Source organism: Scyliorhinus torazame, chromosome 4, assembly GCF_047496885.1.
Source record: "Scyliorhinus torazame isolate Kashiwa2021f chromosome 4, sScyTor2.1, whole genome shotgun sequence".
In the NCBI taxonomy this organism is placed as follows: Eukaryota; Metazoa; Chordata; class Chondrichthyes; order Carcharhiniformes; family Scyliorhinidae; genus Scyliorhinus; species Scyliorhinus torazame.
Window position 1 is genome coordinate 353,080,803 of NC_092710.1, and position 24,972 is coordinate 353,105,774.

The window sequence follows — 24,972 nt, forward strand, 5'->3', positions numbered from 1 at the left end:
GTCAGGGCGGAGCTACATACCAAACAACCAATGGTAAACTCCTAGGTTTACCCAATGGTCTACAGCCTCTCGGGCACTGCAATACCTGATAATACCACAGGCAGTACTGGATCTGGTATTGGGGAATGAGCCTGGTCAGGTGGTTGAGGTTTCAGTGCGGGGATATTTTGGGAGTAGTGACCACAATTCCGTACGTTTTAGGGTACTTTTGTACAGGAATGAGGGTAACCCTCGCGTTAAGGTGCTAAACTGGGGAAAGGCAAATTACGATAACATTAGACAGGAATTGAAGAATTTGGATTGGGTGTGGCTGTTGGATAATAAATCAATATCGGATATGTGGGAGTCTTTCGAGCGACAGTTGATTAGGCTTCAGGAAAGGTCAATTTGCGATGTTCGGAATGACGTTTGAGGCTTTGTATATCTATTTTCTTTTTCTGTTTTTCATTCGGTTCTGTGTGGGGTTAGCTGAATAGATAATATTTTGTTCACGGAGGAGAGGTGGCCTCTGTGCTCAGACCTTGGGAGGGACTGTTTGCTTGTTCTTGATTCTTGCCATTGTTTTGAGAGTTTTCATTAAGAGCGGGGAGGGAGAGGAATCAGTGGGGGGTAAGATGCTTGGTGCCAGGGGCGGGGGCTGCCAGGCTAGCTGGGAGGGCAAGTTCACGGAAGCAAAGTGGGGGTGAGCTGAAGACCAACGGAAGGGGGGGGGGGGGGGAGGGGGAGGGGTGGTGGTGGGGAGGTTAGACTACTGACAGGGAGGGACTTTTAAGGTGATGGAGGAGAAGAGTTGATGACGGAAGCTGCCTGGGGTGGGCCAGGTGAGGTGCGGGACATGGGCCAAGGGCTGGCCTAGGAGAGATTATGGCTGACAGGCAGGGGAGGGGGGTAGGGTGCCCCCTGACTAGGCTGGTCACATTGAACATTCGTGGACTGAATGGGCCGGTCAAAAGAGCACATGTGTTCGCACACCTGAGGCAACTGGAGGCGGACGTGGCCAAGTTACAGGAGACCCACTTGAAATGGGAGACCAAGTTAGACTGAAGAAGGGATGGGTCGGGCAGGTGTGCCATTCGGGATTGGACTTTAAAACGAGGGGTGTGGCAACCCTGGTCAATAAAAGGATGGCACATGACATTGGGAGGATAGAAGCGAACCCGGGGGGGTAGATTCATCATGGTTAGTGGGAAGCTGGAGGGAATGGCCGTGGTGCTGGTGACTATATATGCCCCAAACTGGGATGATGTCGAGTTTGTTAGGAGGGTGCCAGGGAAGATCCCGGACCTGGACTCACATCGACTGATTATGGGGGGAGACTTTAATACTGTCCTAGAACTGAGACTGGACCGGTCGAGTCCCAGGTTCGGAAAGATGTCAACTCTGGCAAAAGAGCTACGGGGGTTTATGGAGCGCATGGGAGTGGACCCGGAGATTTGGGAGGCCAAGGAGTAAGGAGTTTTCATTCTACTCCCAAGTGCATAAGGTGTACTCCCGGATAGATTTCTTTGTGCTGGACAATACGCTGCTGGCTGAGGTGATGGAGACTGAATATTTAGCAATTGTGGCGTCAGACCACACCCCACACTGGGTAGATCTGCAAGTGAGCAGAGGAAAGGCCCAGTGGCCGCAATGGAGGTCAGATGTAGGGCTGCGAGCGGAGGACGAGGTGTGTGAGCGGGTGGCCATTCGGGGATACATAAGGATCAATGATATGGGTGAGATCTCAGCAGGGGTGGTGTGGGAGGCGCTGAAGGCTGTATCAGGAGGGAACTCATTTTGATTCGGGCCCATAAGGAGAAGGGTGGGCTGGCGGAGTTGGGACAGGCCAGGTGGACGGAGGTATGCGGAGTCTCCGGATGAGGGGCCACTGAAGGAGGGGCAGAGACGACAAATGGAATTTGGGCTCCTGTCCACAGGTAAGGCGGTGGGGCAGCTGAGGAGAGTGAAGAGGGTGGGAGAAATTGGGAAAGTAAAGGATACGGGGGGGAAGGTGGTTGTGGATCCGGCGGGGGCGAATGATATGTTGCAGGAATTTTATAGTAGACTATACAAATCGAAGCCCCCTGCGGGGAAGAGGGCATGAAGCGATTCTTGGGGGAGCTGGAGTTCCCGAGGATAGATGAGGAGTTGGGAGGCCCAATCAGGCTTGGGGAGATTATAGACGGATTGGGGGCGATGCAAACGGGCAAGGCTCCGGGACCTAATGGTGCCTGGTCGAGTTCTACAATAAGTTTTCCGGGCTGCTGGGGCCTCTCCTGGTAAAGGCTGTTAATGAGTCCAAGGAGCTGGGCGTGCTCCCCCCAACGTTATCGCAGGCATCGATTTCCCTTATTCTGAAGCGGGATAAGGATCCAGAGAACTGTGGATCGTATAGGCTGATCTCTCTTTTGAATGTAGATGCGAAGTTGCTGGCAAAGATCTTGGCCACACGTATAGAGGACTGTGTCCCGTAGGTGATAGGGGAGGGACAGACGGGGTTTGTGAAGGGCAGGCACCTGACTTCCAACATTAGACGGCTCTTAAATGTGATAATAATGCCAGCGGAAGGGCGCGAGGTCGAGGTGGTGGCAGCCATGGATGCAGAAAAGGCCTTTGATTGGGTAGAGTGGAAATACCTGTGGGATAACCTGGGAAGGTTTTGGTTCGGGCAGGGATTCGTTGACTGGGTCCGGCTGTTACATCAGGCACCAGTGGCGAATGTAAGGACCAACCGGGTCCGGTCAGAATATTTTAGTCTTTGTAGGGGGACAAGACAGGGGTGCCCACTCTCACCACTACGGTTTGCCCTGGCCATAGGGCCCTTGGCAATGGCCCTTAGGTCATCAAATGTCCAGTGGGGAATAGTGAGAGGGGGAATGGAGCATAGGGTTTCACTCTATGCGGACGATTTGCTCCTTTACATAACAGACCCGTTAAGGGGAATGCCCTGGAATTATGGAGGTATTGGAAGAATTTGGTCGGTTCTCAGGCTACAAGTTAAATATGGGTAAGAGTGAGGTGTTCGCGATTCAGACACGGGGGCAGGAGAGGAGACTGAGGGAGTTACCGTTTAAAATGGTGGGGAAGAGTTTTAGGTACCTGGGGATCTAGGTGGCCAGGGACTGGGGTCAGCTCCATAAGTTATATTTGGGCAGGGTGGTGGAGCAAATGAGACATCCGCAGGTGGGACATGCTCCCGCTGTCACTGGCGGGGAGGATACAGACTGTGAAGATGACAGTCCTCCTGAGATTGCTATTTGTGTTTCAATGTCTTCCAATTTCTATGCCTAAGGCATTTTCCAGGAAGATGAACGCGGTGATCTTGGGTTGCATTTGGGCTGGTCAGGCCCTGAGGGTGAGGAAGGTCCTTTTGGGGGGATGGAGGGCTTGGCCCTTCCGAATTTTATTAATTATTACTGGGCGGCGAATATATCGATGGTTAGGAAGTGGGTAGTGGGGGAGGGATCAGTGTGGGAGCGAGTGGAGGCGGCATCCTGTAAGGTTACGAGTTTGGAGGCTTTGTTAACGGCACCTCTGCCGTTCTCGCCGGCTCGATACTTCACAAGCCCAGTGGTAGTGGCAGCCCTGAGGGTGCGGGGGCAATGGAGGCAGCACAAGACTGGAGGGGGCGTTGGTGTGGTCACCAATCTGTGATAATCACCGGTTTGTTCCGGGGGGGGGGGGGGGGCTGGATGGGGGCTTTAAGAGGTTGCAGAGGGCAGGGATTGAGTGATTTGGCGACCTCTTCATTGAAGAAGGTTTTCCGAGCCTGGAGGAGTTTGAGTTGCCGGCTGGGAACGGATTTCGGTACCGACAGGTACAGGACTTTGTCCGGAGGCAGGTTCCAAGCTTCCCTCGCCTCCCTCTAAGGGGACTGCAGGATAAGGTGATGTCAAAAACAGGGGTTGGGGAGGGGAGGGTCTCGGAAATATATAAGGAATTGATGGAGTGGGAAGGGGTCCCAATCGTGGAGGTGAAGAAGTGGAGACTCAATGCATCCTCGTCGTGTGCAGGCTTAGCCTGATCCAGTTTAAGGTGGTCCATAGGGCTCACATGACGGTAGCCCGGATGAGTAGGTTTTTCGAGGAAGTGGAGGACAGATGTGGCCGGTGTGGGCGAAGCCCGGCGAATCACATACACATGTTCTGGGCATGTCCAAAGTTGAGAGGGTTCTGGCAGGGATTTGAGGAACCTGGCAGCAGAAAGGGCGGGGGTGCGGGGGGGAGTGGGGGCGGAGAAAAATGAGAGGCATGGCAGTGTAAAAGCTAGTTAGTAGAAGCTAGGGCGGTGGGGGTGGGGGGTCGTTGGTTATGTTACTGGACTATTGTGTGTGACGGGCTGCTAGGCTGTTTAGAAAGTTCATTTGTTAAACTGTGGAAATTACAAATGCTTCAATAAAATGTTTTCTAAAAAATAAGGATTCAGGAAAGTTGCTGAGGATAAGAAATTGTTCCCATTGGTGGAAGGATCCAGAACCAGACAACACTGTTTTAAAGTAACTGCATAAAAAAGTGATCCTGAGAGAAAAGTAAATCAGGCAGCAAATGGTTCAGATCAGGTTCCAGTGCAGCACGGTGGCACAGTGGTTAGCACTGCGGCCTCAGGGCGCCGAGGTCCCAGGTTCGATCCCGGCTCTAGGTTACTGTCTGGGTGGAGTTTGCACATTCTCCCCGTGTCTGCAGGGTTTCTCCCCCACAACCCACAGATGTGCAGGTAGGTGGGTTGGCCACTAAACTGCCCCTTAATCGAAAAAACTAATTGGGTACTCTAAATTTATATTTAAAACATCAGGATTCAACAGAAGCAGCTTCACTCATGATGGGCCAGGAACTGCTCTTCCATTGGGCCAGCACAGACTGAAGGGGCCAAATCCCATCATCCTCTCTGCCAGTCAGCATCATTCTGACTCATGATTGGCTGATTATTCATGGCCAGGATATTCTCAGAACGTGGCAGCTCATTGGTAGTTGGTTGCGCTGTAGTTGCGCATCTCAGTTAATGATTGGCTGCGTCTTCCGCCGCCGCTCACGTCTGATTCACCGCTCACCCGGAGGCTCAGTATCCTGACGTCCGATTGGTTATTTCTGGCAGAGTAGAGTGATCTGTGATTGGTTAATGAGCCTCTGGCACAATATGGTGATGTGTGACTGGTCAGTGAGCGGCCGGCTCAGTACGGTGATGAATGATTGGTCAGTGAGCAGCCCCCTCAGTATGGTGATTTGTGATTGGTCAGTGAACAGCCCCTCAGTATGGTGATTTGTGATTGGTCAATTTATGGCCGGCTCAGTAAGATGATGTGTGACTGGTCAGTGAGCAGATACGTCAGTATGATGTTGATCAGTGAGCAGCTGGCTCAGTATGGTGATGTGTGATTGGTCAGCGAGTGGCCGGCTCAGTATGGTGATGTGTGATTGGTCAATGAGCGGCCAGCTGAGTATGGTGATATGTGAGTGTCAGTGAGCAGCTGACTCAGTATGATAATTCATGATTGGTCAGTGAGTAGCTCCCACAGTATGGTGATGTATGATTGGCCAATGAGCGGCCAGCTCAGTATGGCGATGTGCGATTGGTGGGTGAGCAGCTACCTCAGTATGATGATGTGTGATTGGTCACTGAGAACCTCCCAGAGTATCGCGCTCTGTAATTGGTCAGTCAGCAGCCCTCTCAGTATCGCGCTCTGTAATTGGTCCGTCAGCAGCTCCCTCAGTATCGCGCTCTGTAATTGGTCAGAAAGCAGCTCCCGCAGTATCGCGCTCTGTAATTGGTCAGAAAGCAGCTCCCTCAGTATCGCGCTCTGTAATTGGTCCGTCAGCAGCTCCCTCAGTATCGCGCTCTGTAATTGGTCAGAAAGCAGCTCCCGCAGTATCGCGCTCTGTAATTGGTCAGAAAGCAGCTCCCGCAGTATCGCGCTCTATAATTGGTTGGTATTGACACCCAGGGTCTTGACCAGAGACTGAGCCCTGTGGCAGTCAACATGACCTACATCCAGAACTGGGAGGAATTCGTCAAAGCGGCCGAGAAACTCTGTGTCACCGAGACAACGAAGGTACCGGCGGCAGGAGACCCCCCCCCCCCCCCCCGGCATGGGCATGGGGGGGTGTATCACTCTGGGGATGGGGGGGGTGTATCACTATGGGGATGGGGGTGTGTATCACTGGGGATGGGGGGGGGTATCACTCTGGGGATGGGGGGGTGTATCACTCTGGGGATGGGGGGGTGTATCACTCTGGGGATGGGGGTGTGTATCACTGGGGATGGGGGGGTGTATCACTCTGGGGATGGGGGGTGTATCACTCTGGGGATGGGGGGTGTATCACTCTGGGGATGGGGGGTGTGTATCACTCTGGGGATGGGGGGTGTATCACTCTGGGGATGGGGGGGTGTATCACTCTGGGGATGGGGGGTGTATCACTGGGGATGGGTGTGTGTATCACTATGGGGATGGGTGTGTGTATCACTATGGGGATGGGGGGGTGTATCACTCTGGGGATGGGGGTGTGTATCACTCTGGGGATGGGGGGTGTATCACTGGGGATGGGGGGGTGTATCACTCTGGGGATGGGGGGGTGTATCACTCTGGTGATGGGGGGGTGTATCACTCTGGGGATGGGGGTGTGTATCACTCTGGTGATGGGGGGGTGTATCACTGGGGATGGGGGGGTGTATCACTGGGGATGGGGGTGTATCACTCTGGGGATGGGGGGGTGTATCACAATGGGGATGGGGGGTGTATCACTGGGGATGGGGGGGTGTATCACTCTGGGGATGGGGGGGTGTATCACTCTGGTGATGGGGGGGTGTATCACTATGGGGATGGGGGTGTGTATCACTATGGGGATGGGGGGGTGTATCACTATGGGGGTGGGGGGGTGTATCACTGGGGATGGGGGGGTGTATCACTATGGGGATGGGGGCGTGTATCACTATGGGGATGGGGGTGTGTATCACTATGGGGATGGGGGGGTGTATCACTATGGGGATGGGGGGTGTATCACTGGGGATGGGGGGTGTATCACTGGGGATGGGGGGGTGTATCACTGGGGATGGGGGGGTGTATCACTGGGGATGGGGGGGTGTATCACTCTGGTGATGGGTGTGTGTATCACTCTGGGGATGGGGGGGTGTATCACTCTGGGGATGGGTGTGTGTATCACTCTGGGGATGGGTGTGTGTATCACTCTGGGGATGGGGGGGTGTATCACTCTGGTGATGGGGGGGTGTATCACTCTGGTGATGGGGGGGTGTATCACTGGGGATGGGGGGGTGTATCACGATGGGGATGTGTATCACTCTGGGGATGGGGGGGTGTATCACTATGGGGATGGGGGTGTGTATCACTATGGGGGGTGTATCACTATGGGGATGGGGGTGTGTATCACTATGGGGATGGGGGGTGTATCACTATGGGGATGGGGGGGTGTATCACTATGGGTATGGGGGTGTGTGTATCACTATGGGGATGGGGGGGTGTATCACTATGGGGATGGGGTGTGTATCACTATGGGGATGGGGGTGTGTATCACTATGGGGGGTGTATCACTAAGGGGATGGGGGGTGTATCACTCTGGGGATGGGGGGTGTATCACTATGGGGATGGGGGGGTGTATCACTCTGGGGATGAGGGTGTGTATCACTATGGGGATGGGGGGGTGTATCACTCTGGGGATGGGGGGTGTATCACTCTGGGGATGGGGGTGTGTATCACTGGGGATGGGGGGGTGTATCACTCTGGGGATGGGGTGTGTGTATCACTGGGGATGGGGGGGTTTATCACTCTGGGGATGGGGGTGTGTATCACTATGGGGATGGGGATGTGTATCACTGGGGATGGGGGGGTGTATCACTATGGGGATGGGGGGGTGTATCACTATGGGGATGGGGGGGTGTATCACTATGGGGATGGGGGGGTGTATCACTATGGGGATGGGGGGGTGTATCACTATGGGGATGGGGGGGGTGTATCACTCTGGGGATGGGGGGTGTATCACTATGGGGATGGGGGGTGTGTATCACTCTGGGGATGGGGGGTGTATCACTATGGGGATGGGGGGGTGTATCACTCTGGGGATGGGGGGGTGTATCACTATGGGGATGGGGGGTGTGTATCACTATGGGGATGGGGGGTGTGTATCACTCTGGGGATGGGGGGTGTGTATCACTCTGGGGATGGGGGGTGTGTATCACTCTGGGGATGGGGGGTGTGTATCACTATGGGGATGGGGGGTGTGTATCACTATGGGGATGGGGGGTGTGTATCACTCTGGGGATGGGGGGTGTATCACTATGGGGATGGGGGTGTGTATCACTATGGGGATGGGGGGTGTATCACTCTGGGGATGGGGGGGTGTATCACTCTGGGGATGGGGGGGTGTATCACTCTGGGGATGGGGGGTGTATCACTATGGGGATGGGGGTGTGTATCACTATGGGGATGGGGGTGTGTATCACTATGGGGATGGGGGGTGTATCACTCTGGGGATGGGGGGGTGTATCACTCTGGGGATGGGGGGTGTATCACTATGGGGATGGGGGGGTGTATCACTCTGGGGATGGGGGGTGTATCACTTTGGGGATGGGGGGGGTGTATCACTATGGGGATGGGGGGGTGTATCACTCTGGGGATGGGGGGTGTATCACTATGGGGATGGGGGGGTGTATCACTCTGGGGATGGGGGGTGTATCACTCTGGGGATGGGGGGTGTGTATCACTCTGGGGATGGGGGGTGTATCACTCTGGGGATGGGGGGTGTATCACTCTGGGGATGGGGGGTGTATCACTCTGGGGATGGGGGGTGTATCACTCTGGGGATGGGGGGGGGTATCACTATGGGGATGGGGGGGTATCACTATGGGGATGGGGGGGTGTATCACTCTGGGGATGGGGGTGTATCACTATGGGGGTGTGTATCACTATGGGGATGGGGGTGTGTATCACTATGGGGATGGGGGTGTATCACTATGGGGGTGTGTATCACTATGGGGATGGGGGTGTGTATCACTATGGGGATGGGGGGGTATCACTATGGGGATGGGGGGGTATCACTATGGGGATGGGGGGGTATCACTATGGGGATGGGGGGGTGTATCACTATGGGGATGGGGGGGGTGTATCACTCTGGGGATGGGGGGGTGTATCACTATGGGGATGGGGGGGGTGTATCACTCTGGGGATGGGGGTGCATCACTCTGGGGATGGGGGGGGTGTATCACTCTGGGGATGGGGGGGTATCACTATGGGGATAGGGGGTGCATCACTCTGGGGATGGGGGGGGTGTATCACTATGGGGGGGTGTATCACTCTGGGGATGGGGGTGTGTATCACTCTGGGGATGGGGGGGTGTATCACTATGGGGATGGGGGGGTTTATCACTCTGGGGATGGGGGGGGGTGTATCACTCTGGGGATGGGGGTGTGTATCACTCTGGGGATGGGGGCGTGTATCACTATGCGGATGGGGGGTGTATCACTATGGGGATGGGGGGGTGTATCACTCTGGGGATGGGGGGGTGTATCACTATGGGGATGGGGGGTGTGTATCACTATGGGGATGGGGGGGGTGTATCACTATGGGGATGGGGGGTGTATCACTCTGGGGATGGGGGGGATGTATCACTATGGGTATGGGGGGGTGTATCACTCTGGGGATGGGGGGGTGTATCACTCTGGGGATGGGGGGTGTATCACTATGGGGATGTGGGGGTGTATCACTATGGGGATGGGGGGGTGTATCACTATGGGTATGGGGGTGTGTATCACTATGGGGATGGGGGTGTGTATCACTGGGGTTGGGGGGGGTGTATCTCTGGGGATGGGGGGGTGTATCACTGGGGATGGGGGCGTGTATCACTCTGGGGATGGGGGGGTGTATCACTCTGGGGATGGGGGGTGTATCACTATGGGGATGGGGGGGTGTATCACTATGGGGATGGGGGGGTGTATCATTATGGGGATGGGGGTGTGTATCACTCTGGGGATGGGGGGTGTATCACTCTGGGGATGGGGGGTGTATCACTATGGGGATGGGGGGGGTGTATCACTATGGGGATGGGGGGGTGTATGACTATGGGGATGGGGGGTGTATCACTATGGGGATGGGGGGTGTATCACTCTGGGGATGGGGGGTGTATCACTCTGGGGATGGGGGGGTGTATCACTCTGGGGATGGGGGGTGTATCACTCTGGGGATGGGGGGGTGTATCACTCTGGGGATGGGGGGGTGTATCACTCTGGGGATGGGGGGTGTATCACTATGGGGATGGGGGGTGTATCACTCTGGGGATGGGGGTGTGTATCACTCTGGGGATGGGGGTGTGTATCACTCTGGGGATGGGGGGGTGTATCACTCTGGGGATGGGGGTGTGTATCACTCTGGGGATGGGGGGGTGTATCACTCTGGGGATGGGGGGTGTATCACTCTGGGGATGGGGGGGTGTATCACTGGGGATGGGGGGTGTATCACTCTGGGGATGGGGGGGTGTATCACTCTGGGGATGGGGGGGTGTATCACTCTGGGGATGGGGGGGTGTATCACTCTGGGGATGGGGGGTGTATCACTTTGGGGATGGGGGGGGTGTATCACTATGGGGATGGGGGGTGTATCACTATGGGGATGGGGGGTGTATCACTCTGGGGATGGGGGGGTGTATCACTCTGGGGATGGGGGGGTGTATCACTCTGGGGATGGGGGGGTGTATCACTCTGGGGATGGGGGGTGTATCACTCTGGGGATGGGGGGTGTATCACTCTGGGGATGGGGGGTGTATCACTCTGGGGATGGGGGGGTGTATCACTCTGGGGATGGGGGGGTGTATCACTATGGGGATGGGGGGGTGTATCACTCTGGGGATGGGGGGGTGTATCACTATGGGGGGTGTATCACTATGGGGATGGGGGTGTGTATCACTATGGGGATGGGGGTGTGTATCACTATGGGGGGTGTATCACTATGGGGATGGGGGGGTGTATCACTATGGGGATGGGGGGGTGTATCACTCTGGGGATGGGGGTGTGTATCACTCTGGGGATGGGGGCGTGTATCACTCTGGGGATGGGGGTGTGTATCACTATGGGGATGGGGGTGTGTATCACTATGGGGATGGGGGGGGGTGTATCACTCTGGGGATGGGGGGGTGTATCACTATGGGGATGGGGGGGTGTATCACTCTGGGGATGGGGGGGTGTATCACTATGGGGGGTGTATCACTATGGGGATGGGGGTGTGTATCACTATGGGGATGGGGGTGTGTATCACTATGGGGGGTGTATCACTATGGGGATGGGGGTGTGTATCACTATGGGGATGGGGGGTGTATCACTATGGGGATGGGGGGGTGTATCACTATGGGTATGGGGGTGTGTGTATCACTATGGGGATGGGGGGGTGTATCACTATGGGGATGGGGTGTGTATCACTATGGGGATGGGGGTGTGTATCACTATGGGGGGGTGTATCACTAAGGGGATGGGGGGTGTATCACTCTGGGGATGGGGGGTGTATCACTATGGGGATGGGGGGGTGTATCACTCTGGGGATGAGGGTGTGTATCACTATGGGGATGGGGCGGTGTATCACTCTGGGGATGGGGGGTGTATCACTCTGGGGATGGGGGTGTGTATCACTGGGGATGGGGGGGTGTATCACTCTGGGGATGGGGTGTGTGTATCACTGGGGATGGGGGGGTTTATCACTCTGGGGATGGGGGTGTGTATCACTATGGGGATGGGGATGTGTATCACTGGGGATGGGGGGGGTGTATCACTATGGGGATGGGGGGGTGTATCACTATGGGGATGGGGGGGTGTATCACTATGGGGATGGGGGGGTGTATCACTCTGGGGATGGGGGGTGTATCACTATGGGGATGGGGGGTGTGTATCACTCTGGGGATGGGGGGTGTATCACTATGGGGATGGGGGGGTGTATCACTCTGGGGATGGGGGGGTGTATCACTATGGGGATGGGGGGTGTGTATCACTATGGGGATGGGGGGTGTGTATCACTCTGGGGATGGGGGGTGTGTATCACTCTGGGGATGGGGGGTGTGTATCACTCTGGGGATGGGGGGTGTGTATCACTATGGGGATGGGGGGTGTGTATCACTATGGGGATGGGGGGTGTGTATCACTCTGGGGATGGGGGGTGTATCACTCTGGGGATGGGGGGTGTATCACTCTGGGGATGGGGGTGTGTATCACTATGGGGATGGGGGGGTGTATCACTCTGGGGATGGGGGGGTGTATCACTATGGGGGGTGTATCACTATGGGGATGGGGGGTGTATCACTCTGGGGATGGGGGGGTGTATCACTCTGGGGATGGGGGGTGTATCACTCTGGGGATGGGGGGGTGTATCACTCTGGGGATGGGGGGTGTATCACTTTGGGGATGGGGGGGGTGTATCACTATGGGGATGGGGGGGTGTATCACTCTGGGGATGGGGGGTGTATCACTATGGGGATGGGGGGGTGTATCACTCTGGGGATGGGGGGTGTATCACTCTGGGGATGGGGGGTGTGTATCACTCTGGGGATGGGGGGTGTATCACTCTGGGGATGGGGGGTGTATCACTCTGGGGATGGGGGGGTATCACTATGGGGATGGGGGGGTATCACTATGGGGATGGGGGGGTGTATCACTCTGGGGATGGGGGTGTATCACTATGGGGGTGTGTATCACTATGGGGATGGGGGTGTGTATCACTATGGGGATGGGGGTGTATCACTATGGGGGTGTGTATCACTATGGGGATGGGGGGTGTATCACTCTGGGGATGGGGGGGTGTATCACTATGGGGATGGGGGGGGTGTATCACTCTGGGGATGGGGGTGCATCACTCTGGGGATGGGGGGGGTGTATCACTCTGGGGATGGGGGGGTATCACTATGGGGATGGGGGGTGCATCACTCTGGGGATGGGGGGGTGTATCACTATGGGGGGGTGTATCACTCTGGGGATGGGGGTGTGTATCACTCTGGGGATGGGGGGGTGTATCACTATGGGGATGGGGGGGTTTATCACTCTGGGGATGGGGGGGGTGTATCACTCTGGGGATGGGGGTGTGTATCACTATGGGTATGGGGGTGTGTATCACTATGGGGATGGGGGTGTGTATCACTGGGGTTGGGGGGGGTGTATCTCTGGGGATGGGGGGGTGTATCACTGGGGATGGGGGCGTGTATCACTCTGGGGATGGGGGGTGTATCACTATGGGGATGGGGGTGTGTATCACTCTGGGGATGGGGGGTGTATCACTCTGGGGATGGGGGGTGTATCACTATGGGGATGGGGGGGGTGTATCACTATGGGGATGGGGGGGTGTATGACTATGGGGATGGGGGGTGTATCACTCTGGGGATGGGGGGTGTATCACTATGGGGATGGGGGGGTGTATGACTATGGGGATGGGGGGTGTATCACTGGGGATGGGGGGGTGTATCACTGGGGATGGGGGGGTGTATCACTGGGGATGGGGGGAATGTATCACTCTGGGGATGGGTGTATCACTCTGGGGATGGGGGGAATGTATCACTCTGGGGATGGGGGGGTGTATCACTCTGGGGATGGGGGTTGTATCACTCTGGGGATGGGGGGGTGTATCACTATGGGGATGGGGGGTGTATCACTCTGGGGATGGGGGGGATGTATCACTCTGGGGATGGGGGTGTGTATCACTCTGGGGATGGGGGGGTGTATCACTCTGGGGATGGGGGGGTGTATCACTCTGGGGATGGGGGTGTGTATCACTCTGGGGATGGGGGTGTGTATCACTGGGGATGGGGGGGTGTATCACTGGGGATGGGGGGGTGTATCACTCTGGGGGGGGGGGGTGTATCACTCTGGGGATGGGGGGGTGTATCACTCTGGGGATGGGGGTGTGTATCACTCTGGGGATGGGGTGTGTATCACTCTGGGGATGGGGGTGTGTATCACTATGGGGATGGGGGTGTGCATCACTCTGGGGATGGGGGGTGTATCACTATGGGGATGGGGGTGTATCACTCTGGGGATGGGGGTGTATCACTCTGGGGATGGGGGGGTGCATCACTATGGGGATGGGGGGGTGTATCACTATGGGGATGGGGGTGTGTGTATCACTATGGGGATGGGGGGGTGTGTATCACTATGGGGATGGGGGGGTTTATCACTATGGGGATGGGGGTGTGTATCACTATGGGGATGGGGGGGTGTATCACTCTGGGGATGGGGTGTGTGTATCACTCTGGGGATGGGGGGGTGTATCACTATGGGGATGGGGGGGTGTATCACTATGGGGATGGGGGTGTGTATCACTCTGGGGATGGGGTGTGTGTATCACTCTGGGGATGGGGGGGTGTATCACTATGGGGATGGGGGTGTGTATCACTCTGGGGATGGGGGTGTGTATCACTATGGGGATGGGGGTGTGTATCACTATGGGGATGGGGGGGGGTGTATCACTCTGGGGATGGGGGGGTGTATCACTATGGGGATGGGGGGGTGTATCACTCTGGGGATGGGGGGGTGTATCACTATGGGGGGTGTATCACTATGGGGATGGGGGTGTGTATCACTATGGGGATGGGGGTGTGTATCACTATGGGGGGTGTATCACTATGGGGATGGGGGTGTGTATCACTATGGGGATGGGGGGTGTATCACTATGGGGATGGGGGGGTGTATCACTATGGGTATGGGGGTGTGTGTATCACTATGGGGATGGGGGGGTGTATCACTATGGGGATGGGGTGTGTATCACTATGGGGATGGGGGTGTGTATCACTATGGGGGGTGTATCACTAAGGGGATGGGGGGTGTATCACTATGGGGATGGGGGGGTGTATCACTCTGGGGATGAGGGTGTGTATCACTCTGGGGATGGGGGGTGTATCACTCTGGGGATGGGGGTGTGTATCACTGGGGATGGGGGGGTGTATCACTCTGGGGATGGGGTGTGTGTATCACTGGGGATGGGGGGGTTTATCACTCTGGGGATGGGGGTGTGTATCACTATGGGGATGGGGATGTGTATCACTCTGGGGATGGGGGGGTGTATCACTCTGGGGATGGGGGGTGTATCACTATGGGGATGGGGGTGTGTATCACTATGGGGATGGGGGTGTGTATCACTCTGGGGATGGGGGGTGTATCACTCTGGGGATGGGGGGGTGTATCACTCTGGGGATGGGGGGTGTATCACTATGGGGATGGGGGTGTGTATCACTCTGGGGATGGGGTGTGTGTATCACTGGGGATGGGGGGGTTTATCACTCTGGGGATGTGTATCACTGGGGATGGGGATGTGTATCACTGGGGATGGGGGGGTGTATCACTATGGGGATGGGGGGTGTGTATCACTATGGGGATGGGGGGTGTATCACTATGGGGATGGGGGGGTGTATCACTATGGGGATGGGGGGGTGTATCACTATGGGGATGGGGGGGTGTATCACTATGGGGATGGGGGGGTGTATCACTATGGGGATGGGGGGGTGTATCACTATGGGGATGGGGGGTGTATCACTATGGGGGGGTGTATCACTATGGGGATGGGGGGTGTATCACTATGGGGGGGTGTATCACTAAGGGGATGGGGGGTGTATCACTCTGGGGATGGGGGGTGTATCACTATAGGGATGGGGGGGGTGTATCACTCTGGGGATGGGGGGTTTATCACTATGGGGATGGGGGGGGTGTATCACTCTGGGGATGGGGGGGTTTATCACTATGGGGATGGGGGGGTGCATCACTCTGGGGATGGGGTGTGTATCACTCTGGGGATGGGGGGGTTTATCACTCTGGGGATGGGGGTGTATCACTCTGGGGATGGGGGGGGTGTATCACTCTGGGGATGGGGGGGTGTATCACTCTGGGGATGGGGGGGTGTATCACTATGGGGATGGGGGGGGTGTATCACTATGGGGATGGGGTGTGTATCACTATGGGGATGGGGGGGTGTATCACTCTGGGGATGGGGGGGTGTATCACTCTGGGGATGGGGGGTGTATCACTTTGGGGATGGGGGGGGTGTATCACTATGGGGATGGGGGGGTGTATCACTCTGGGGATGGGGGGTGTATCACTATGGGGATGGGGGGGTGTATCACTCTGGGGATGGGGGGTGTATCACTCTGGGGATGGGGGGTGTGTATCACTCTGGGGATGGGGGGTGTATCACTCTGGGGATGGGGGGTGTATCACTCTGGGGATGGGGGGGTGTATCACTATGGGGATGGGGGGTATCACTATGGGGATGGGGGGGTATCACTCTGGGGATGGGGGGGTGTATCACTCTGGGGATGGGGGTGTATCACTATGGGGGGGTGTATCACTATGGGGATGGGGGGGGGTATCACTCTGGGGATGGGGGGGTGTATCACTATGGGGATGGGGGGGTGTATCACTCTGGGGATGGGGGTGTATCACTATGGGGGTGTGTATCACTATGGGGATGGGGGTGTGTATCACTATGGGGATGGGGGTGTGTATCACTATGGGGATGGGGGGGTGTATCACTATGGGGATGGGGGGGGTGTATCACTATGGGGATGGGGGGGTGTATCACTCTGGGGATGGGGGGGTGTATCACTATGGGGATGGGGGGGGTGTATCACTCTGGGGATGGGGGTGCATCACTATGGGGATGGGGGGTGCATCACTCTGGGGATGGGGGGGGTGTATCACTATGGGGGGGTGTATCACTCTGGGGATGGGGGTGTGTATCACTCTGGGGATGGGGGGGTGTATCACTATGGGGATGGGGGGGTTTATCACTCTGGGGATGGGGGGGGGTGTATCACTCTGGGGATGGGGGTGTGTATCACTCTGGGGATGGGGGCGTGTATCACTATGCGGATGGGGGGTGTATCACTATGGGGATGGGGGGGTGTATCACTCTGGGGATGGGGGGTGTATCACTCTGGGGATGGGGGGGGGGTGTATCACTATGGGTATGGGGGTGTGTATCACTATGGGTATGGGGGTGTGTATCACTATGGGTATGGGGGTGTGTATCACTCTGGGGATGGGGGCGTGTATCACTCTGGGGATGGGGGCGTGTATCACTATGGGGATGGGAGGGTGTATCACTATGGGGGTGGGGGGGTGTATCACTGGGGATGAGAGGGGGTGTATCACTGGGGATGGGGGGGGTGTATATCACTATGGGGGGAGGGGTGTCACTATGGGGATGGGGGGGAGGGGTGTGTCACTATGGGGATGGGGGAGGGGTGTGTCACTATGGGGATGGGGGAGGGGTGTGTCACTATGGGGATGGGGGGAGGGGTGTGTCACTATGGGATTGGGGAGGGGTGTGTCACGATAGGGGAGGGGTGTGTCACTGGGGATGGGGGAGGGGTGTGTCACTGGGATGGGGGGGGTGTGTCACTGGGATGGGGGGGAGGGGTGTGTCACTATGGGGATGGGGGGGAGGGGTATGTCACTATCACCCGCTATGCCAATTGTTCCCTGTTTCTAACACCACCTCTTTGTTATTATCCCCCCATCATATTTCCCATTCCATAGAAATATAGAATTTCTACAGTGCAGGAGGGGCCATTCAGCCCATTGAATCTGCACCAAAAGTGTAAAAGGCGACCATCTCCGCCCTATCCCGTAACCCCTCCTAAACTGCACAGCACTGGAAGGAAACCAACACAGACACGGGGCGAAACTTCACAGTCACCCAAGGCCGGAATCAAACCTGGGTCCCTGGTGATGTGGTGCAGCAGTGCTAACCACTGTGCCACCCTGATTCCTGACACATTTTGCATCTCCGTCTGGTATCTACCCAACCGATATCCCATCACCTTCGTTCCTTGCAACTACCCACCCTGGTATCACCCCCGGATATCTCACCCCAGATGTCAGCCCTTCTCCTGACTATCAATATCCTGAGGGTTATCATTGACTGGAAGAGTTATGGGGGTTGTGTGTGTAAAACGTATTGAAGTGCCTGATCAGCCATGATCTGATGCAGCAGGCTCGATGGGCTGAATGGCCTACTCCTGTTATTAACTGAACTGGATTAGCCATATAAATATTGCAGCAACAAGAGCAGATCAGAGGCTAATAATAATCTTTATTAGTGTCACAAGTCGGCTTACATTAACACTGCAATGAAGTTACTGTGAAAAGCCCCTAGTCGCCACATTCCGGCACCTGTTCGGGTCACAGAGGGAGAATTCAGAATGTCCAATTCACCTAACAGCACGTCTTTCGGGACTTGTGGGAGGAAACCGGAGCACCCGGAGGAAACCCACACAGACACGGGGAGAACATGCAGACTCTCAAGCGGGAATCGAACCGGTGCTATGAAGCAACAGTGCTAACCACTGTGCTACCGTACTGCCCCTCAGCTGCTTCATTAGTTGCTGCTTCAATTTATTTTTAAAAAAATAAAAATTTTACAAATAAATTTAGAGTACCCAATTATTTGTTTTCCAATTAAGAGGCAATTTAGCGTGTTCAACCCACCTACCCTGCACATCTTTGGGTTGTAGGGGTGAATCCCATGTAAACATGGGGAGAATGTGCCAACTCCACACAGACAGTAACCCGGGTCCTCGGTGCCGTAGCCCCAGTGCTAACCACTGTGACACTGTTGAATCCCAAATTTCTTTACCCGTCAGTCTGGCCTCAATAAAAGTCGAGATGGATTTGCAGGTATAACATTAGTTATTTTATTCAGCTTGCAAGCTAAACTTAGTCCACAGTGATACAGATAACGTGTTGCTCTCTGCAGCTCCGGGACTAAGTGTGTCCCAGACAAAGAGCTCCGTACTGATACATTCAAATGGCATCAAGTTTCACATACTCGACGCCCATAGGTCATCCTATGTCCCTCCTGACCTGTTTGATCTATTCTGATTGGCTCACTTCCAATCCCTTTCTCCGGCCCCTATCAATCCAGCACCACTCTCATAGACACACCTCTTCCTGCTTTTTCCATGCGGTCTAAAATCCTTTGTCTCTGAACTAACCAGAATCAAAGTGGCTTATTTCTACATTACATTAACTAATATCTCTAAAGTAACTATTTTATATCACATTCGTCAACACGTGCCGCCCTTGTTGCTTCATCAATGACCTGCCTCCCATCATGTCAGAAGTGGGGATGTTTGCGGAGGACTGCACAATGTTCAGCGCCATTCGCGACTCCTCATAGTGAAGCAGTCCCATGTCCAAATGCAGCAAGACCTGGACAATATCCAGGCTTAGGCTGAGAAGTGGCAAGTTACATTCGTGCCACACAAGTGCCAGGCAACAAGAGAGGTTCTAACTATCGCCCCATGACATTCAATGGCATTACCATCGCTGAATCCCCCACAATCAACATCCTGGGGGTTACCATTGATCAGAAACTGAACTGGACCCAGCCATATTAATACTGTGGCTACCAGGGCAGGTCAAAGGCCCCCCCCCCGCCGCCACCACCAAAAGCCTGTCCACCATCTACAAGGCACAAGTCAGGAGTGTAATGAAATACTTTCCATTTACCTGGATGAGCGCAGCTCCAACAACACTCTAGAAGCTCAACACCATCCAGGACAAAGATTCAAACATTCAAACCCTCCACCACCGACACACAGTGGCAGCCGTGTGCACCATCTACATGATGCACTGCAGGACCTCACCAAGGTTCCTTAGACAGCACCTTCCAATCCACGATCACTACCATCTAGAAGGACAAGAGCAGCAGATACCTGGGAACCCCACCCCCTGGAGGCTCCCCTCCAAGACACTCACCACCCTGACTTGGAAATATATCGGTCGTTCCTTCACTGTCGCTGGGGCAACAACGAACTCTGTCCCCGTTCCTGGTCGCTATGTCAAAGTCCCCACCAGCACTGTGGGTGTACCTACACCTGCAGGTTGTTCTCAATCCCCCCCCATTCTGCTTTCCTCCCCTTGCCTGCTGCCTTTCGGCAGTATCTCCAGCTCTGCCACCTCGGTGTATCAGTTGTTGAGTTTCTGGCTGACTGCTTCCTGTCCTTGTTGTGTTCCAGGTCCGTGTGGTCATTAAGTATCGACACTGTGCTGGGCTCCTCTTGATGAAGGTGACTGATGATGTTGTGGTGAGTAATGCACCTCGAGCTGCTCGCTTTTAGCTGTGACTTTGTACTAGTTCACAGTCTGGGTTTCTGGTGACTCTATGCCCCAGGGTGTAGATCGTTCCCCTCCAAGGCGGGCACCATAGGGCAGCACGGTGCACAGTGGTTAGCACTGCTGCCTCACAGCACTGAGGTCCCAGGTTCGATCCCAGCTCTTGGTCTGTCCGTGTGGAGTTTGCACATTCGCCCCGTGTCTGCGTGGGTTTCGCCCCCACAACCCAAAGTTTGGATTGGATTGGATTTGTTTATTGCCACGTGTACCGAGTTACAGTGAAAAGTATTTTTCTGCGAGCAGCTCAACAGATCATTAAATACATGGGAAGGAAAGGGAATAAAAGAAAATACATAATAGGGCAACACAAGGTACACAATGTAACTACATAAGCACCTGCATCGGATGAAGCATACAGGGTGTAGTGTTAATGAGGTCAGTCCATAAGAGGGTCATTTAGGAGTCTGGTGACAGTGGGGAAGAAGCTGTTTTTGAGTCTGTTCATGCGTGTTCTCAGACTTCTGTATCTCCTGCCCAATGGAAGAAGTTGGAAGAGTGAGTAAGCCGGGTGGGAGAGGTCTTTGATTATACTGCCCGCTTTCCCCAGGCAGCGGGAGGTGTAGATGGAGTCAATGGATGGGAGGCAGGTTTGTGTGATGGACTGGGCGGTGTTCACGACTCTCTGAAGTTTCTTGCGGTCCTGGGCCGAGCAATTGCCATACTAGGCTGTGATGCAGCCCGATAGGATGCTTTCTATGGTGCATCTGTAAAAGTTGGTAAGGGCTAATGTGGACATGCCGAATTTCCTTAGTTTCCTGAGGAAGTATAGGCGCTGTTGTGCTTTCTTGGTGGTAGCATCGACGTGGGTGGACCAGGGCAGATTTTTGCAGATGTGCACCCCTAGGAATTTGAAACTGCTAACCATCTCCACCTCGGCCCCGTTGATGCTGACAGTGGTGTGTACAGTACTTTGCTTCCTGAAGTCAATGACCAGCTCTTTAGTTTTGCTGGCATTGAGGGAGAGATTGTTGTCGCTACACCACTCCACTAGGTTCTCTATCTCCCGCCTGTATTCTGATTCGAGATCCGGCCCACTATTGTCGTGTCGTCAGCAAACTTGTAGATGGAGTTGGAACCAAGTTTTGCCACGCAGTCGTGTGTGTACAGGGAGTAGAGTAGGGAGCTAAGTACGCAGCCTTGCAAAGCCCTGGTGTTGAGGACTATTGTGGAGGAGGTGTTGTTGTTCATTCTTACTGATTGTGGTCTGTTGGTCAGAAAATGGAGGATCCAGTTGCAGAGTGGGGAGTCAAGTCCTAGCTTTTGGAGCTTTGATATGAGCTTGGCTGGGATTATGGTGTTGAAGGTGGAGCTGTAGTCAATAAGTAGGAGTCTGATGTAGGAGTCCTTGTTTTCGAGATGCTCCAGGGATGAGTGTAGGGCCAGGGAAATGGTGTCTGATGTGGACCGGTTGCAGCGGTATGCGAATTGCAGTGGATCACGGCGTTCTGGGAGTATGGAGGTGATGTGCTTCATGATCAACCTCTCGAAACACTTCATTATGACTGGAGTCAGGGCCACTGGATGGTAGTCATTGAGGCACGTTGCCTGGTTCTTCTTTGGTACCGGTGTGATGGTGGTCTTCTTGAAGCAGGTGGGGACCTCGGAGTGGAGTAGTGACAGGTTAAAGATGTCCGCGAATACCTCTGCCAGCTGGTCCGCGCAGGCTCTGAGTACACGACCAGGGATCCCGTCTGGGCCCGTTGCCTTCCGAGGGTTCACTTTCAGGAAAGCCAATCTGACTTTGGAAGCTGTGATGGTGGGTATGGATGAATTATGGGCTGCTGGGGCACTCGACAGCGGATTATTGGTTACCTGCTCGAACCGAGCATAGAATGCATTTAGTTCATTGAGGAGGGGTGCACTGCTGTCAGAGATACTGTTCGGCTTCGCTTTGTAGCCCGTTATGATGTTTAGTCCTTACCACAACCGCCGAGAGCCTGTCTGTGACTCTAGCTTGGTTTGATATTCTCTCTTGGCATCTCGGATGGTTTTGCGGAATTCGTACCTGGATTTATTGTATAGGTCACGATCGTCTGTCTTGAACGCCTCAGATCTGTCCTTCAGTAGGGAGTCAATCTCGCGATTGAGTCATGGTTTCCGGTTGGGGAACGTACGTACTGCTTTCTTTGGCACGCAGTCGTCCACACATTTGCTGATGAAGTCTGTGACGGTGGTGACATACTCATTTAAGTTGGTCGCTGAGTTCTTAAATATGGACCAGTCCACTGTCTCTAAGCAGTCACGTAGGAGCTCTTCTGTCTCCTCGGACCAGCACTGCACAACCTTCTTAGCTGGATTCTCCCGCTTGAGTTTCTGCTTGTATGCCGGGAGAAGGAGCACTGTCTTTATGGTCTGATTTCCCAAAGTGCGGTCGGGGGATGGAACGGTCGGCGCCCTTGATTTTTGAGCAGCAGTGGTCAAGAGTGTTGTCGCCCCTGGTGGGACAGGGGAAGAGCTGATGGAATGTTGGCAGTACTCTCTTGAAGTTGGCCTTGCTGAAGTCTCCGGCCACGATGAACAAGGCCTCCGGGTGTTCTGTTTCGTAGTTGTTTATAACTGTGTATAGTTCGTCCAGCGCCTTCCTCACTACTCCCTGAGGTGGGATGTAGACCGCTGAGATAATGGCTGACGTGAACTCACGTGGAAGATAATATGGGCGGCACTTCATGGTAATATATTTCAGGTCTGGGGAGCAGTGGGTCGCCACATCCGAGCACCAGGCACCCCTCCACCCTTCGTTTTGCCTGATGATGCCGTGCGGTCCGCCCGGTGAATTGAGAAGCCTTCAGGCTGTATGGCACAGTCCAGTGAGGCGGGGGTGAGCCATGTCTCTGAAACACAGCGCACAGCAGTCTCTTACTTCCCTCTGAGAGGTAAGTCTGGCGTTAAGCTCATCCACCTTGTTTTCGATCGCTTGGACGTTTGCCAGGAGTATGCTGGGGAGAGGGATCTTGAAACCGCGTTGCTTCAGTCTAACCTGCAGACCGCTGCGTTTCCCTCACTGCCTCGGTCGGCGGCTGCTGCTGGATGATCCTGGGATCCGATGGCCGATGTCAGCTCTTCTGGAAGGTCGATGGTTGCGTCTGGCGGGGTCCAGGGCGCTGGCGGGGACCAGGGCGCTGTCTACGTATCTGGGGTCGTGTCTGGCAGGGTCCCGGGTGCTGGTTGAGGTAGAGGGGTTGCTAGGGCGCATGTTTGCGATCCGGATGGGTCCCGGGGTTCTGCGGGCGCGGGAATACCTTGCAGCGCGTTTGGGTCCTCGTGCGGGGTCTCCGCCTTATCGGGGTTCCTGGGTCGTGGGCAGGGGCTTCCTGAAGCAGGTTGGGCTGGGTCCCGTGGTCTGTACCCTCACTGGGCGCTGCTGCGGTCGGATCTTTCTTCCATCACCAGGTAGGTCGGGTTGTTGGACGGGCCTCTCCGGGTCGGGTCGCTGGGCGGGTCTCTGAGGGTCGTGTTGGGCCGGGTCTTGCCGTCGGGAGTCGGGTCGGGAGCTCCGGGGACTGGGCAAGGCGATCCGGGAGCTGGCGTCGGTAGTTAGGCCGGGTTGGGAGCTCCGTGGTCCGGGTCGGCTCCAAATCGAGGTTGGGGCTTCACTTCCGGTTTTGGCCCGATCCACTTCCAGGTCGTGGAGGTCGGGTCGGGTCAAAAGGTCTCCAAGGGCCTCGGAGGATGTTCAAGCCTGCAAGAGAAGATAAAAAGAGAGGTTAGTAATAATAGTTTTAGAATTAATTTTTAAAAGATTTGAACGAGTATAAGTTAAGTTTACAAAATTGAGCTCGCAGAAAGTCGCCTCGCTCCGGCGCCATCTTGGTAAAGGATGTGCGGGTTAGGTGGATCGGCCACACTAAATTGTCCCTTAATTGGAAAAAAAAGAATTGGATACTCTAAATTTATAAAAAAAAGACGGGCACCCAGAGGACAGCAGCAACTGGAAACTGGTGTGTTCACTGAGTCAGCACCAACATTGCTGAAATCTGCTTTTCAGCACTGTGGCTTCACAGCGCCAGGGTCCCAGGTTCGATTCCCCGCTGGGTCACTGTCTGTGCGGAGTCTGCACGTTCTCCCCGTCTCTGCGTGGGTTTCCTCCGGGTGCTCCGGTTTCCTCCCACAAGTCCCGAAACACGTGCTTGTTAGGTGAATTGGACGTTGTGAATTCTCCCTCTGTGACCCGGCCAGGTGCCGGAATGTGGCGACATGGGGGTTTACACAGCAACTTCATTTGCAGTGTGTCCCAGACTGTCTGGGCTGAATGGCTCGTACACTGTGCTGCCACTATGTGGATTGTTGACTGGGATCTTACAGCACACTCATTTCATTCTCTCTCTCCCCCAGTGCCTGCAATACAAGACGGATCAAGCTCAGGATGTCAAGAAGTTTGAGAAATTCCAGAACCAGTTGATGCGTCTCCTGGTTTCCCGGGAATCTCGCAGCAACCTGATGGAGATGGATTAAAAATCAACGTTTGCTGCAAAACCCATTTGTGGGGGGGGGGGCGAAAAGAACTCCTGTGAATAGAACCTTTTGGGAAGTGAAGGTTGAAAGACTGGTGCAGATTGAGGAGGGACTGCGGAGAACAGGGTGTCTCTGGAGATTGGAGATGAAGTCTCTCTGAGGAGGCTGCAGTGGGAACTCGAGTTTATTGGAGCTTTGAATGAACTCCCCGAGGTGGATGGACTGGGATTGGTTCAGCCAGCGAGGTTCAAACCTCTGCCATGTATCATGTGACGTGTCTGCAGACTCCTGCGTGACGGCAAACTCCTTTTCCTCTGCATCACCCTCCTAGTTTTGAGATTCCTGGGGAAGTTGTCCGTTCGTGTTGCAGCTGGGCGCTAAAATAAATGATCCCTGGCTAAA

At 55.1% G+C, this 24,972-nt stretch overlaps 1 protein-coding gene across 1 annotated transcript; it reads left to right on the forward strand.

Moving 5' to 3' along the window:
- Positions 1-5,849: 5,849 nt before the first annotated feature.
- On the forward strand, positions 5,850-24,972 carry srp9 (signal recognition particle 9). Its single transcript, XM_072500298.1, has 3 exons — positions 5,850-6,025; positions 19,962-20,030; positions 24,451-24,972. The coding sequence occupies exons 1-3, from the start codon at positions 5,954-5,956 to the stop codon at positions 24,568-24,570; spliced, it is 261 nt and encodes an 86-aa protein (XP_072356399.1). The 5' UTR covers positions 5,850-5,953; the 3' UTR covers positions 24,571-24,972.

What these genes read in the sequence shown, in the direction of transcription:
- srp9 (XM_072500298.1), top strand. Translation starts at nt 5,954, where the DNA reads ATGACCTACATCCAGAACTGGGAGGAATTCGTCAAAGCGGCCGAGAAA. An exon ending in GTGTCACCGAGACAACGAAG is followed by an intron (nt 6,026 to 19,961) that starts GTACCGGCGGCA and finishes GTTGTGTTCCAG; the next exon opens with GTCCGTGTGGTCATTAAGTA. An exon ending in AGGTGACTGATGATGTTGTG is followed by an intron (nt 20,031 to 24,450) that starts GTGAGTAATGCA and finishes TCTCTCCCCCAG; the next exon opens with TGCCTGCAATACAAGACGGA.